General features: G+C 47.1%; 1 protein-coding gene across 5 annotated transcripts in view; it reads left to right on the forward strand.

Moving 5' to 3' along the window:
* The window catches only part of ZCCHC2 (zinc finger CCHC-type containing 2), a 119495-nt gene that overhangs the window by 98529 nt on the left and 4017 nt on the right, over positions 1 to 16949 (forward strand). For 3 of the 5 annotated variants that reach the window (XM_063922996.1, XM_063922992.1, XM_063922993.1), the window contains exons 10-11: positions 13297 to 13352; positions 15914 to 16002. In XM_063922996.1, coding sequence (XP_063779066.1) covers positions 13297 to 13352; positions 15914 to 16002 — 145 coding nt within the window. The remainder of the gene's footprint in view (positions 1 to 13296; positions 13353 to 15913; positions 16003 to 16949) is intronic. The other 2 variants (XM_063922994.1, XM_063922995.1) reach the window with 1 other exon arrangement.

The raw sequence follows: 16949 nt of genomic DNA on the forward strand, positions 1-16949 counted from the left end.
GGGAGAACCGCTATAATTGTGCACAAGTAACATCCCTCTGAGGGATTTCTCATATTACAGTCTCACTTGTTTACACAAAAACACTGACGGCCTCACTGGGGCTGTGCAGCGCTGAGTGCGCTAGGGTCCTCTCTCCTGTGTCTCCTCTCACATGCAATAGACAGGCTTGTAATATATCTATATCAGGATGTGTTGTGTGTGTATTATACCTGTTTTTCTGATTGACAATGGTAAAACAGAAGTTGAGCAGTGTAGTTAGCCATCTCAGAATGCTGATATCAATGTGTGGGAGAGTCCAGAGCCCTCCTGGTTGGGGGTTATCAAAAGTATGATGTCTGATATGTCATCTCAACTCACTGCAAATGCCAATAAGACTCAGGAACTGCAACAACCAGTGGCAAGTCTAACTGCTAAACATCCCCCCCCCCCCCTTCTACTACAGGTGCACAAAAATGTCCTCTACCTGCACTCCTATCAGATACTGATGATGATATACAGGATGATGGGGACCCCTACTGAGGGTATTGAACCCCTCATATTGCCTATTCGGGATGTGTTAAAGCTCCCCCTGGGGGATGGTAATACTCAGCAGTAATTTTTCCTCCCACAAGGCAAAATGACAGTCACATTTCCTGATTCCAATGAATTGGATGACTTATTTAAAATAGCCTGGAAAAATCCAGATAAAAAATATCAGGTGCCAAAACGGTTTTTGCATACATTCCCCTTTGCCCCTGAAGGCAGGAAATTTTGTGAAGTGTCTCCAGCAGTAGACGTCTCAGTCTCTCGCCATTCTAAAAAGGTGGTGCTCCCTACTCCGGGCTCCTTTACGGTAAAGGACCCGGCAGATAGGAAAATTGAGACCACTCTGAAAGCTATCTACACTGCTGCAGGTGTAGCTCAAAGACCGGTCATTGCAGGTTACTGCATGACACATGCAATTCATTCTTGGGCTAATCAAATTAAAGAAGGTCTCTCGGGTGAGGACCTTAGTTAATACTGTTACCTTCCTGAATCATATTCAGGACACGGCAAGAGTCCTCTAACTCCCTTAAAGAGACTGGCAATATTAATGCTAGAACCACGGCTATGGCTGTGTCTGCCCGCAGAGTCATATGGTTGCGTCAGTGGATTGCTGATGCTGAATCCAATCGTAATGGGGATTCTCCTCCCTTCACAGGTGAATGGCTCTTTGGAGGTGAACTGGACGCATGGATTTCCAAAGCTACTGCTGGAAAATCCACGTTTCTCACTTCTGGGGCTCCACCTGCTAGATGTACCTACCCGGGACCGTCTACTCTGTCCTTTCGGTACTCCAGATTTCTATCTAGGGCCAGAGGGGCCTTTAATGCAGCTAGAGGCTCCAAGGGAAATCCTAAGAAACCAGCCGTCGCCAGATCTTAGGACCAGAACTCCAGTTCTGCTTCTGCAAAGACTTCAGCATGACGGTGCCCACCCACCCCGAGGGGATCTCGTGGTGGGAGCTCGATTACGTCACTTCAGCCACATCTGGGACAGTTCCTGCCAAGATGCTTGGGTAAAGGACCTTATCTCTCAGGGTTACAAGCTGGAGTTCGACGGTTCTCCTCCCCAACGATTTTTCAAATCGGGCTTACCAGCTTTGGAAAGTATGCATGGTACACTACTACTTGCCAAACACAAATTGGTCCAGTCCCAGGTCATTGTTCCAGTGGCCCTGCTGCAACAAGGACAGGGTTACTACTCCAGTCTGTTCGTAGTACCAAAACCAGACGGGTCTGTGAGACCCATTCTGAATCTGAAGTCCTTGAATCCTTACCTGAAGGTTTTCAAATTCAAGATTGAATCTTTGAGAGCGGTGATCGCAGACCTGGAACAACAGAAATTCCTAGTGTCCCTGGATATCAAGGACGCTTACCTACATATCCCAATTTTGCCTCCTCATCAGGCCTATCTGAGGTTTGCCCTACTGAACGATCAATACCAGTTTCAGGCGTTACCCTTCAGACTGTCTACAGTTCCGAGGATGTTCACGAAGGTGATGGCAGAAGTGATGTTTCAACACAGGGTCCAGGGGGTCAATGTAATTCCATACCTGGACGACCTCCTGATAAATGCTAACTCCAGGGAGCTTCTGTTGCTCTATATAGATCGCACTATCCTACTTCTGTCTAACCGCGGGTAGATCCTTAATCTGCAGAAGTCCCACCTGGATCCATCTCAACGGCTCCTGTTTCTGGGGGTGCTACTGGATACTGTAGCACAGAAAGTGTTCCTCCCAGAGGAAAAAGTGAGAACACTTCAAGAAATGGTTAGCAGGGTGCTCCGACCTGCTTGAGTCTCCATTCATCTTTCCATCAAATTGTTGGGAAAGATGGTAGCCTCGTACAAGGCGATTCAATGCCGAAGGTTTCATGCCAGACCGTTCCAGTTGAACAATCTGAACAAGTGGTCTGGTTCCCATCTTCAGATGCATCGGATGATTCGGCTGTCACCCCAGGCCAGGATTTCTCTCCGGTGGGGGCTACAGTCTTCCAATCTGCTGGAAGGTCGACGCTTTGGAATTCAGGATTGGATCCTCCTTACGACAGATGTGAGTTTAAGAGGATGGGGAGCTGTCACCCAGGGGGCGCAGTTCCAGGGCAGGTGGTCTGCCAAGAGGCCCTACTTCTGATCAACATTCTGGATCTTCGGGCTATCCACAATGCTCTGATTCAGGCATCCCCTCTACTCCGGGATCAGGCGATCCAGGTGCAGTCGGACAACGTAACGGCGGTGGCGTACATCAATCGACAAGGAGGGACAAAAAGCAGGGCCTGCATGCGAGAAGTGTCCAGAATACTCCTCTGGGCAGAAATAAATGCAAGAGCACTGTCCGCAGTCTTCATTCTGGGAGTGGACAACTGGGAAGCGGACTTCCTAAGTCGCCACGAATCAGGAACCCTCAGGTGAGCACAGTGGATGCGCTGACATAGCCTTGGCCTTACCAGCTGGTCTACCAGTTTCCTCCCACTCCACTGATCCCAAGGGTGCTCAAGCGGATCAGACACCAAAGAGTGGAAGCAATCTTGATTGCCCCAGATTGGCCCTGAAGGGCGTGGTACGCGGCTCTTCTGGACATGTCTGTAGAGGTCCCTTGGCCTCTACCGCTAAGAACGGATCTTCTTCAACAAGGACCGTTCGTCTACCCGAACTTACAGCGACTTCGTTTGACGGCATGGAAGTTGAGCGGAACATCCTAGCTCACAAAGGGATTTCCAAAAAGGTCATTGTCACTATGGTGCAAGCCTGAAAACCTGTGATGTCTAAAAACTATCATCATATCTGGCGGAGATATGTCTCTATATCCCTCTACAGAATTCCACTTGGAAAGGTTCCTACGGTTTCTGCAGGCTGGAGTGTATAAAGGTTTACGTCTGGAATCCATTAAGGTCCAGATTTCAGCTCTTTCATCTTCTTCCAGAAGAAGTTGGCTTTCTTTCCGGAAGTTCAGACCTTCTTGCAAGGGGTGCTTCACATACAACCTCCTTTTGTGCCGCCTATGGCACCTTGGGATCTGTATGAAGTGTTGCGCTTTCTACAGCCCTCCTGGTTTGAATCTCTGACGACGGTAGAAGATAAGTACCTTACGTGGAAAATGGTGATGTTACTGTCCCTGGCTTCGGCTACGCGTGTCTCAGAATTGGGGGCCTTGTCGTGCAAGTCCGTACATGGTCTTTTACGAGAACAGAGTAGAGCTCAGGACAAGACAGCGGTTCCTGCCGTAGGTAGTCTCTGCGTTTTCACTTGAATCAACCTATTGTGATTCCGTCCGGTTCTGTCACTTCTGTTACTCCGGAGGCATTGGATGCTGCGTGAGCCTTGAAAATCTGTCAAGAGGACGGCTTGGATCAGAAAGACTGATTCCTTGTTTGTGCTTTATGATGCGCAGAGAAAGGTTTGCCCTGCTTCTAAGCAGTCCATTGCTCATTTTATTAGGTTTACTATCCAACAGGCCCATGCGTCAGCAGCCTTACCTGTTCCACAGTCTCTGAAGGTCCATTCTACGAGATCGGTTGGCTCTTCCTGGGCAGCTGACCGTGGAGTCTCGGCCTTGCAATTAGGCCGAGCTGCTACCTGGTCGGGGAACAACGCTTTTGTTAAGTTCTACAAGTTTGATACCCTGGCCAAAGAGGATACCTAGTTTGGACAGGCGGTGTTGCAGATGTCTCTGCACGTTCCCGCCCGTTCTGGAAGCTTTGTGACTTCCCCATAGTACTAATCTGTCCCCAATATCCCTTATGGACGCTAGAGAAAATAGGATTTTGAATACCTGCCGGCAAACCCTTTTCTCGTCCATAAGGAATATTGGGCGTCTGCCTCTGTGCGGTGACTTTCTGCAGGTTCTCTGTTAGGTGTTACCTGTTCAGCTGTTGCTGTTAATGTTGCCAGCCGTTGCTGGCCCGGTTATGTTTTGGTGTGCTGGTGTGTAAATCTCACCACACTTGTTGTTCTGTTCCTTCTCTCAAGTATGTCATTTTCCTTCGGGCACTGTTTTACCTATAACTGAGCTGTAGGAGGAGGCATAGAATGGAGGAGCCAGCACACCAAGTTGAAGAAATTTTAAAGTGTACTGGCTCCTTTGGATCTGTCTATACCCATCGTACTAATCTGTTCCCCAATATCCCTTATGGACTACGAAAAAAGGATTTACCGGTAGGTATTCAAAATCCTATTTTGGTCACTTTGAAAATGTTGTGGGAAGGGTAAGGAACATTATTATTATTATTTATTTATTTTTCATCCTCCCATTTTTGCATATATAGTTAACTGTTTGTGACTAACCTCCAGGCTCTCGATTTGTGTAACCTGTACCCGAGGTAACTCAGCAGAACTCTCTGAAATACATCTCCCTCTGGTGACTTTTCTTGTAGTTATTTGCCAGTGTAATACTTAAGTGTGTTCTTTCCTTTATAAAACAGACGGACAAAAACAATGGCTAAGGAGTGGCTTGTGAAAGATTTAATTTTCACTTTAAGTTGTCATTAAATGACTATTTCATAAGAGTTACATGGTGCTTGGAATAAATATCATGGGCCGATTTACCGACTAAAAAAACAAAAACCAAGCAATGTCACAGACTCTTCCAGTGTAGAAATGTCATTTTATTTGCAGGGAGAAAGCCATATTTTATATTAGAAATGTCATACCGAAAATTTACTTGGAAAGGAGGCAGAGCTAGGATAGCATTGTGAAAGCTGGCCCAACCAAAATCGAATAGAGGGATTAACTTCCCCGATATTGAAGTATATAACCACGCTGCTCTCTTAAAACACCTGAGAGTTTGGATACAAAAGAATTCGATACATACAAATCATTAGAATAAAATTTCTTGCAAGGCATAGATTTAACGTGCTTTCTTCACCAACATGACCAGGAAATTCCGGGTTATATAAAATCCACCCCACTCCTGTGGACTACCAGAAAATGATGGCATATTCTGCGCCATAATGCAAAATTAAATCAATACTAATCCCTACACTTACCCATAAGCCAAAAATCCGATTTCCTAGGCGGTATGGCTGCTAACCCCTTCACCATGTGGAGATTGGCAGGGATACATACAATTCGATTTTTGGTTTCCACAGAGGATCAAAGAATGTTGACCTTTTTCTGAGGTATCCTCAAAATGTGCCATGTCCATAACGCTTAGCGTTTATACAATTTCAATTTTATATAAGTCATGTTCTCAAGCACCTCACGATAGAGAATTGGAATAACTCATTAGACAGCCTTTTATCATACCCGGTACCACAACATAAACCCATCTCTTCTCATTACACATTCTTAAGGAAAATCTTAGATCATGCCGAAATTACAGGAGACCTGTCTAAGTGGTTGTCACTTCCCTAGATTAACAATACCTACATTGGAAAAGCTCTAATGTTCTCGGGAAAAGTCTTGACACCAAGCATGTATACAGAACTATTTTTGAATGTGTATCACAATACATTTTTGTCTCGTATGCGATGTTTCCAAATGGGAACCTCCGAAAATCATTTTTGCCCGAAATGCCATCAGTCTGAAGCTGACACATACCATTGTCTGTGTCCAATTATTCAATACTTTTGGCATCTCGTCAGGCGCTATGCTGAAGCTAAACTAATAACCTATGTACCATTCACTCCAGAATGAGCAATTCTGGTTATCATAGATACAAATCTTAGAATGCCCCTAGAGTGCAAAAAATATATCATCTGTTCAGGATGGATTGTATGGAAGCAATAGTGGACAAAGATAAACAATTGGCTTCTTCACACTATGGGACTCTTATATGGGTGTAGTATGTTATGCCGGTGGTCGGGCTCCCGGCGACCAGCATACCGGCGCCGTAATCCCAACCGCCGGCATACAGACAGCTGGGCGAGCGCAAATGAGCCCCTTGCAGGCTACGCGCGCCATGCTATCTATTCTCCCTCCGGGGGGGTCGTGGACCCAAGTGGGAGAACTACTGTCGGTATGCCGGCGGTCGGGATTCCGGCGCCGTTATGCTGGTCACCGGGAGCCCGACCACCGGCAAAGTGAAGACCACCCCTCGTGTATCTCTGCTCTCCCCCTTGCCACACGACAACAAATACATCATAGCCTAGAGAACACTACATGGTATTTTAACGAGGATGGCAGCACAAGACCCACCTATTTCCCTAGATCAGGGTTGCGGAGCCTTCGGCCCGCCAGCTGTTGTTGAACTACACATCCCAGCATGCCTTGCAACAGCTTTAGCATGGCCAAATAGCAAAACTGTAGCAAGGCATGCTGGTATGTGTAGTTAAACAGCAGGAGCGCCGAAGGTTCCCCAACCCTGCCCTAGATTGATGCAGGAGGATAACTGGCAGCTCTCTTCAAGGCTAATGTATTAACTTTAAAGACTAAGGGGGACATTTACTAAACAGTGATAAGAGCAGAGAAGTGAGCCAGTGGAGAAGTTGCCCCATCAACCAATCAGCAGCTCTGTATAATTTTGTAGTATACAAATTATAGATGTTGTTTCAGTGCTGATTGGTTGCCATGGGCAACTTCTCCAGTGGCTCACTTCTCCGCTGTTCTCACTGCTTAGTAAATGTCCCCCTAAATAATGATATAATGAAACAAAATAACACAGATATTGTCTAGCAAACAGAATTTTTTTTGTAACAATTATAATAACGTAACATACTGTGTAGTAACAAGATTGTCAAAACCAATAACGGATGTTATAGAAATGTTATTGGTTTCCTAATCTATGATGTCTCAAGTGTTTAAAAAAATTTCTCTATCGTCCTAGTGGATGCTGGGGTTCCTGAAAGGACCATGGGGAATAGCGGCTCCGCAGGAGACAGGGCACAAAAAGTAAAGCTTTTCCGATCAGGTGGTGTGCACTGGCTCCTCCCCCTATGACCCTCCTCCAGACTCCAGTTAGATTTTTGTGCCCGGCCGAGAAGGGTGCAATCTAGGTGGCTCTCCTAAAGAGCTGCTTAGAGAAAGTTTAGCTAGGTTTTTTATGTTACAGTGATTCCTGCTGGCAACAGGATCACTGCAGCGAGGGACTGAGGGGAGAAGGAGTCAACTCACCTGCGTGCAGGATGGATTGGCTTCTTGGCTACTGGACATCAAGCTCCAGAGGGACGATCACAGGTACAGCCTGGATGGTCACCGGAGCCGCGCCGCCGGCCCCCTTGCAGATGCTGAAGACAGAAGAGGTCCAGAATCGGCGGCTGAAGACTCCTGCAGTCTTCTAAAGGTAGCGCACAGCACTGCAGCTGTGCGCCATTTTCCTCTCAGCACACTTCACACGGCAGTCACTGAGGGTGCAGGGCGCTGGGAGGGGGGCGCCCTGGGAGGCAAAATGAGTACCTATAAAGGCTAAAAATACCTCACATATAGCCCTAGAGGCTATATGGAGATATTTAACCCCTGCCTGATTTCTCAAAATAGCGGGAGACGAGCCCGCCGGAAAAGGGGCGGGGCCTATCTCCTCAGCACACGGCGCCATTTCCTCTCACAGCTCCGCTGGTCAGGACGGCTCCCAGGTCTCTCCCCTGCACTGCACTACAGAAACAGGGTAAAACAGAGAGGGGGGGCAAATTTATGGCGATATTTTTATATAACAAAGCAGCTATAGGGGAGCACTTATTATAAGGCTATCCCTGATATATATATAGCGCTTTTGGTGTGTGCTGGCAAACTCTCCCTCTGTCTCCCCAAAGGGCTAGTGGGTCCTGTCTTCATTAGGAGCATTCCCTGTGTGTCTGCTGTGTGTCGGTACGTGTGTGTCGACATGTATGAGGACGATATTGGTGTGGAGGCGGAGCAATTGCCAAATATGGGGATGTCACCTCCTAGGGGGTCGACACCAGAATGGATGCCTTTATTTATGGAACTACGGGATAGTGTCAACACGCTAAAGCAGTCGTTTGACGACATGAGACGGCCGGACAATCAATTAGTGCCTGTCCAGGCGACTCAAACACCGTCAGGGGCTGTGAAACGCCCTTTGCCTCAGTCGGTCGACACAGACCCAGACACAGGCGATGACTCCAGTGGTGACGGTGACGAATCAACCGTATTTTCCAGTAGGGCCACACGTTATATGATTTTGGCAATGAAGGAGGCGTTACATTTAGCTGATACTACAGGTACCACTAAACAGGGTATTATGTGGGGTATGAAAAAACTACCTATAGTTTTTCCTGAATCAGAAGAACTAAATGACGTGTGTAATGAAGCGTGGGTTGCCCCTGATAAAAAGCTGATAATTTCAAAGAAATTATTGGCATTATACCCTTTCCCGCCAGAGGTTAGGGAGCGCTGGGAAACACCTCCTAGGGTGGACAAGGCGCTAACACGCTTATCTAAACAAGTGGCGTTACCCTCTCCTGAGACGGCCGCACTTAAAGATCCATCAGATAGGAGGATGGAAAATATCCAAAAAAGTATATACACACATGCAGGTGTTATACTACGACCAGCTGTAGCAACTGCCTGGATGGGCAGTGCGGGGGTAGTTTGGTCAGAATCCCTGATTGAAAATATTGATACCCTGGACAGGGACAATAGTTTACTGTCGTTAGAACAAATAAAGGATGCATTTCTTTATATGCGTGATGCACAGAGGGATATATGCACACTGGCATCACGGGTAAGTGCTATGTCCATTTCGGCCAGAAGAGCTTTATGGACGCGACAGTGGACAGGCGATGCGGATTCAAAACGGCATATGGAAGTTTTGCCGTATAAGGGGGAGGAGTTATTTGGAGTCGGTCTATCAGATTTGGTGGCCACGGCTACAGCCGGGAAATCCACCTTTCTACCTCAAGTCACTCCCCAACAGAAAAAGGCACCGACTTTTCAACCGCAGCCCTTTCGTTCCTTTAAAAATAAGAGAGCAAAGGGCTATTCATATTTGCCACGAGGCAAAGGTCGAGGGAAGAGACAGCAACACGCAGCTCCTTCCCAGGATCAGAAGCCCTCCCCGGCTTCTACAAAAGCCTCAGCATGACGCTGGGGCTTCTCAAGCGGACTCGGGGACGGTGGGCGGTCGTCTCAAAAATTACAGCGCGCAGTGGGCTCACTCGCAAGTAGATCCCTGGATCCTGCAGATAATATCTCAGGGATACAGGTTGGAATTAGAGACAGATCCACCTCGCCGTTTCCTGAGGTCTGCTTTACCAACGTCCCCCTCCGAAAGGGAGACGGTGTTGGAAGCCATTCACAAGCTGTACTCTCAGCAGGTGATAGTCAAGGTACCTCTTCTGCAACAAGGGAAGGGGTATTATTCCACTCTTTTTGTGGTACCGAAGCCGGATGGCTCGGTAAGGCCTATTCTAAATCTGAAGTCCTTGAACCTGTACATAAAGAAGTTCAAGTTCAAAATGGAGTCACTCAGAGCAGTGATAGCGAACCTGGAAGAGGGGGACTTTATGGTATCCTTGGACATCAAGGATGCGTATCTCCACGTTCCAATTTACCCCTCACACCAGGGGTACCTCAGGTTCGTTGTACAAAACTGTCACTATCAGTTTCAGACGCTGCCGTTCGGATTGTCCACGGCACCTCGGATCTTTACAAAGGTAATGGCCGAGATGATGATTCTTCTTCGAAGAAAAGGCGTATTAATTATCCCATACTTGGACGATCTCCTAATAAGGGCGAGGTCCAGAGAACAGCTAGAGATGGGATTAGCACTGTCTCAAGAAGTGCTAAAACAGCACGGGTGGATTCTGAATATTCCAAAATCCCAGTTAATGCCGACAACTCGTCTGCTGTTCCTAGGGATGATTCTGGACACGGTTCAGAAAAAGGTTTTTCTCCCGGAGGAAAAAGCCAAGGAGTTATCCGAGCTTGTCAGGAACCTCCTAAAACCAGGAAAGGTGTCTGTACATCAATGCACAAGAGTCCTGGGAAAAATGGTGGCTTCTTACGAAGCGATTCCATTCGGCAGATTCCACGCAAGAATTTTCCAAAGGGATCTGTTGGACAAATGGTCAGGGTCGCATCTTCAGATGCACCTACGGATAACCCTGTCTCCAAGGACAAGGGTGTCTCTTCTGTGGTGGTTGCAGAGTGCTCATCTATTGGAGGGCCGCAGATTCGGCATACAGGATTGGATCCTGGTGACCACGGACGCCAGCCTGAGAGGCTGGGGAGCAGTCACACAAGGAAGAAACTTCCAGGGAGTATGGACGAGCCTGGAAACGTCTCTTCACATAAACATTCTGGAACTAAGAGCAATATACAATGCTCTAAACCAGGCAGAACCTCTGCTTCAGGGAAAACCGGTATTGATCCAGTCGGACAACATCACGGCAGTCGCCCATGTGAACAGACAGGGCGGCACAAGAAGCAGGAGGGCAATGGCAGAAGCTGCAAGGATTCTTCGCTGGGCAGAGAATCATGTGATAGCACTGTCAGCAGTGTTCATCCCGGGAGTGGACAACTGGGAAGCAGACTTCCTCAGCAGACACGATCTTCACCCGGGAGAGTGGGGACTTCATCCAGAAGTCTTCCACATGCTGGTAACCCGTTGGGAAAGACCAATGGTGGACATGATGGCGTCTCGCCTCAACAAAAAACTGGACAGGTATTGCGCCAGGTCAAGAGATCCGCAGGCAATAGCTGTGGACGCGCTGGTAACGCCTTGGGTGTACCAGTCGGTGTATGTGTTTCCTCCTCTGCCTCTCATACCAAAAGTATTGAGAATTATACGGCAAAGAGGCGTAAGAACGATACTAGTGGTTCCGGATTGGCCAAGGAGGACTTGGTACCCGGAACTTCAAGAGATGATCACGGAAGATCCGTGGCCTCTACCTCTAAGGAGGGACTTGCTTCAGCAGGGTCCCTGTCTGTTTCAAGACTTACCGCGGCTGCGTTTGACGGCATGGCGGTTGAACGCCGGATCCTAAAGGAAAGAGGCATGCCGGAAGAAGTCATTCCTACTTTGATTAAAGCAAGGAAGGAAGTAACCGTGCAACATTATCACCGAATTTGGCGAAAATATGTTGCGTGGTGCGAAGATCGGAGTGCTCCGACGGAGGAATTTCAACTGGGTCGATTCCTACATTTCCTGCAATCAGGATTGTCAATGGGTCTCAAATTGGGATCTATTAAGGTTCAAATTTCGGCCCTGTCGATTTTCTTTCAAAAAGAATTGGCTTCAGTCCCTGAAGTCCAGACCTTTGTTAAGGGAGTGCTGCATATACAGCCTCCTGTGGTGCCTCCAGTGGCACCGTGGGATCTAAATGTGGTTTTGGACTTCCTAAAATCTCATTGGTTTGAACCACTAAAAAAGGTGGATTTGAAATATCTCACATGGAAAGTGACCATGCTTCTAGCCCTGGCTTCTGCCAGGAGAGTGTCAGAATTGGCAGCTTTATCTTACAAAAGCCCATATCTGATTTTCCATTCGGACAGGGCAGAACTGCGGACTCGTCCGCATTTTCTCCCTAAGGTGGTGTCAGCATTTCATCTGAACCAGCCTATTGTAGTGCCTGCGGCTACAAGTGACTTGGAGGACTCCAAGTTACTGGACGTTGTCAGAGCATTAAAAATATATATTGCAAGGACAGCTGGAGTCAGAAAATCTGACTCGTTGTTTATATTGTATGCACCCAACAAGATGGGTGCTCCTGCGTCTAAGCAGACGATTGCTCGTTGGATCTGTAGCACAATCCAACTTGCACATTCTGTGGCAGGCTTGCCACAGCCTAAATCTGTAAAGGCCCACTCCACAAGGAAGGTGGGCTCATCTTGGGCGGCTGCCCGAGGGGTCTCGGCATTACAACTTTGCCGAGCAGCTACGTGGTCAGGGGAGAACACGTTTGTAAAATTTTACAAATTTGATACTCTGGCTAAGGAGGACCTGGAGTTCTCTCATTCGGTGCTGCAGAGTCATCCGCACTCTCCCGCCCGTTTGGGAGCTTTGGTATAATCCCCATGGTCCTTTCAGGAACCCCAGCATCCACTAGGACGATAGAGAAAATAAGATTTTACTTACCGATAAATCTATTTCTCGGAGTCCGTAGTGGATGCTGGGCGCCCATCCCAAGTGCGGATTATCTGCATAAATTGTACATAGTTATTGTTAACTAATTCGGGTTATTGTTGAAGGAAGCCATCTTTCAGAGGCTCCGCTGTTATCATACTGTTAACTGGGTTTAGATCACAAGTTGTACGGTGTGATTGGTGTGGCTGGTATGAGTCTTACCCGGGATTCAAAATCCTCCCTTATTGTGTACGCTCGTCCGGGCACAGTACCTAACTGGAGTCTGGAGGAGGGTCATAGGGGGAGGAGCCAGTGCACACCACCTGATCGGAAAAGCTTTACTTTTTGTGCCCTGTCTCCTGCGGAGCCGCTATTCCCCATGGTCCTTTCAGGAACCCCAGCATCCACTACGGACTCCGAGAAATAGATTTATCGGTAAGTAAAATCTTATTAAAAAAGTCATACTGAAGTGTACATTAGTTTAGTAGTAGGCCTCTACCATTTCCCTGCACCTTTGTTTATGTCGTAGTGTGTGTGAGAAGTGGGATAATTATGCTATAGGGCAGAGGTTCTCAAACTCGGTCCTCGGGGGCACACACAGTGCATGTTTTGCAGGTAACCCAGCAGGTGCACAGGTGTATTAATTACTCACTGACACATTTTAAAAGGTCCACAGGTGGAGCTAATTATTTCACTTGCGACTCTGTGAGGAGACCTGCAAAACATGCACTGTGTGTGCCCCCGAGGACCGAGTTTGAGAACCTCTGCTATAGGGCATCAAAATATTTGTTATTAATGTTAAAACTTCATTTCCACAGCAGCATTTGTCGGATAAACGGAGCTTACACCAAACGGGACGAGAGACTGCAGAAAGGTAATGATTGATCACCTTTATTTATATCAATAAGTGTTTACAGTGTAAGGCAGTGGTCTCCAACCTTAATTGGGATGTGAGCTACTCGAGAAAAATGAAACCTCCTGAGGAGCTACTAACGTTTCTGAAAAAAAAAAAAATGCTGTACTTGAATGGTTGCTGGCGCACTCTGTGTTAAGACTGGACTCGTGGGCAGTGGCGTAGCTATACGTTTTGCACCCTCCTGCGAAAAAACGTTTCTGGCGCCCCCCCATTGCTATATTAAAAGCAAAGAATTGGCTCTCGCCGTGGGCGCGCGTGCCCCAAAAAGAGGGTGTGGCCTCACTGCTAGGGGCAAGGTATTGCAGGAAAAGACTACCTTATACCCCAGTTTTGCAACCTGCACGCCCAGACACTGGCCACCACAGGGGGAAAAAAAATCCTGATTCATGCCCCTTACATTATTTGTCATTTTTCCTCCTTTATAGTAATGCCCCTTACACATTATGCCACACACCGTAATGCCCATTACACATTATACCACACACAGTAATGCCACTTACACATTATTCCACACACCGTAATGCCCCCGATATATTATGCCCCACACCGTTATGCCTGACACATTATGCCACCTACTGCAATACCCGTGATGCATTATGCCACCTACTGCAATACCCGTGATACATTATGCCGCCTACTGCAATACCCGTGATATATTATGCCACACACTGTAATGCCCATTATACGATAGGCCCCACAGTAAGGCTTATAATTAATGTTAAATTACCTACTCGTTGTCAGAGGTCTCATGTTCGTTACTAGGGGTTTCATGCTCTGGGTGTCATACTTGTTGCCAGGAGGGTAATGGTCTTTGCCAGGGGTTTCATGCTCTGGGTTCCATGCTTGTTGCCAGGGGTGTCATGCTTGTTGCCCGTGGTCTTGTTGCCAGTGGTGTAATTTTCTGTGTGTCGTGCTCGTTACCAGGTTTGTAATGCTCTGCGTGTCATGCTCGTTGCCAGGGGTGTAATGCTCTGCGTGTCATGCTCGTTGCCAGGAGTGTAATGCTCTCCGTGTCATGCTCGTTGCCAGGGGTGTAATGCTCTGCGTGTCATGCTCGTTGCCAGGGGTGTAATGCTCTGCGTGTCATGCTTGTTGCCAGGGGTGTCATGCTCGTTGCCAGGGGTGTAATGCTATGCGTGTCATGCTTGTTGCCAGGGGTGTAATGCTCTGCGTGTCATGCTTGTTGCCAGGGGTGTAATGCTCTGCGTGTCATGCTCGTTGCCAGGGGTGTAATGCTATGCGTGTCATGCTCATTGCCAGGGGTGTAATACTCTGCGTGTCATGCTCATTGCCAGGGGTGTAATTCTATGCGTGTCATGCTTGTTGTCAGGGGTCTTGTTGCCAGGGGTGTAATGCTCTGCATATCATGTACGCTGTCAGGGGTGTAATGTTCGTTATCAGGGAGGGGCATACTGTACAAGGTGCACACGTGATGGCAAAAGACAGCATGCTGCCCTCACCCACACTCCCAGACTGTCTGACACCAGAAATTGTTTTAGCTCAGCCGCCACGTCCCCGGCGTCTCCTGCGCCCATCCTTCTTCTGCCTCCGCCAGCTCCTCTCTCAGGCTCTGATAGACATTGAGGAGGCTGAGGTGTAGCAGCAGCAAGCCGCTCAGACCGGTGTACATCCGCAGGTAGTGCAGAGGCATCTCTGGGAGATGCATCTCAGGCAAGGTGGACGGGGTGACAGGTTCTACAGCAGGACAGGACATCACTCTCTCCGGGTGCTGCCAGCGCTGAGCGCTCCTGGCACTTCTGGGTAGCTATAGCGCTGTGCTGCCTGACATGCACTAGGGGTCAAGTATGACCTCTAGCGTCTGTCTCCTCTGCAGTGGAGGAATGCTAGGGATCGGCCGAGTTGAGTCAATTGCGGACCCCCTCCTTCCCCCAAAAGTTGGCCAGCAGTATCAGCCAGCACGGGCGACCGCTGGTGTAAGGAGGAGGAATTATGCAAGGTGCATGTTTACTCTTTGTCCTGTACAATATGTATGAATTTTCTTTTTTAAATTAAATTTATGATACTGCACCAAAAGTGCAGGTAGTCGTCGTTCTGAAGTGTCCTAAGCAGTTGATATCCTATGGCCATCTAGAGGGCACTCAGGAAAATATAATAGCCATGTAGGCATCGGCGAGGTCCCGGCAATTAGCAATCATTGAAAACCTTTTAAATGATTGCCCCTTTAAAACATAATCTCGCAGGCTATTACATTTACCCCTTAGTCTTTGTGTTGTGTTTTTGTTTGAGTGTAGTTCCTGCTTTATTCCTATAATTGCCTTTTATGGTGGTTCTAGATTTTAGCAAAGAGGAACGTGTGGCAGTACAGAATGACTTATTAACGGGTGGTATTCATGTGACCGGCGGCGCCGGTCAGCCATACTAGACCCTTATTAACGCATGCAGATTATTTTGTGACCTGTTCAGACGCACTTATATTGCACGTATGAGACGGCAGACATCCGCTGCAGGACACCTTTCAATTTACTGTTACCTCCATTTAATGTTTCATCTTTCAACAGAAATCATTTTCCAAAGGCTGATGGTCGGTCAATGTACAAAGCAATCAGGGTGAAACCATCTCAAACTTCGAAGACCTCTACTGTGAAGGGTAAGCGCTGCATTAAAAATGTATACTGGTTCCCAGGTGCTCAGGGTGCATTGTTCAGAACAAGGGGTAGGCAACGTGTGGCACTCTGCTGCATCCCAGCATGCTCTGCCACAGTTTTGCTATTACAGCTTCCAGGTATGTGTATAATTCCACAGCATAAGTACTACTAGTTGCCTACCCCTGCTCTAGGAAAGCCTTCACAAAGATGAGTACCTTGTATTATTGGATAGCAATGCAAAATGTTGATCTAATGTTTGGGAATTTGGATTCTGTCCTCTCTGATGTCTGGAAATGAGCGACTTTATTTTTCTTATTAAATTAAGGAATCCTATTAATTGGAAAAATGAATTGGGAGCTGTAAGAGCGTCTGACCATTTTTCCTATCCTTCATTGTTCCATTTAAAATCCCAACCCCCTGCTGTATTTTTTTTTTCTTTTTTCCTTTAATTGCCATGGGTTATTACAGTTCGTGTAGTATTCTGTGCCATATATAATATGACCCTTACAAGGAAATTAGTTTTGTGACTCACTTTTAAATTGCCTTTAATTTAATTTTTAATTGATATAAAAAAAGGCTTTCTTAGCCACTAAACATAAAACACATTATGCTGCAATATGAAAAGTATATGTAAAGCAATGGGAGTACCTGCACACTAAGCTGTGTAGTGTGTTCATGTGAGCTGTGGCACAAACAGGTGACTATCCTGGTAAATTACAAATAGAATAGAGATATGTGATACGCTCTAACCCAATGAGCCTGTATGAAAAAAGCCTACGAAACCAATACGTTTTAAACATGGAGTGTGGGGTAATGAATCATATGTGGCAGATGTACCGGTAAAAGAAGATACTGTACCTCAATGTTACACTGGAACAAAACAATGTAGCAACAACATGTAATACTTTAAAAGATAGAGTAATAAGTTTCAAGTGTCCTTGTTATAGTT

This window comes from Pseudophryne corroboree, chromosome 5 (genome assembly GCF_028390025.1).
Source record: "Pseudophryne corroboree isolate aPseCor3 chromosome 5, aPseCor3.hap2, whole genome shotgun sequence".
Lineage (NCBI taxonomy): Eukaryota > Metazoa > Chordata > Amphibia > Anura > Myobatrachidae > Pseudophryne > Pseudophryne corroboree.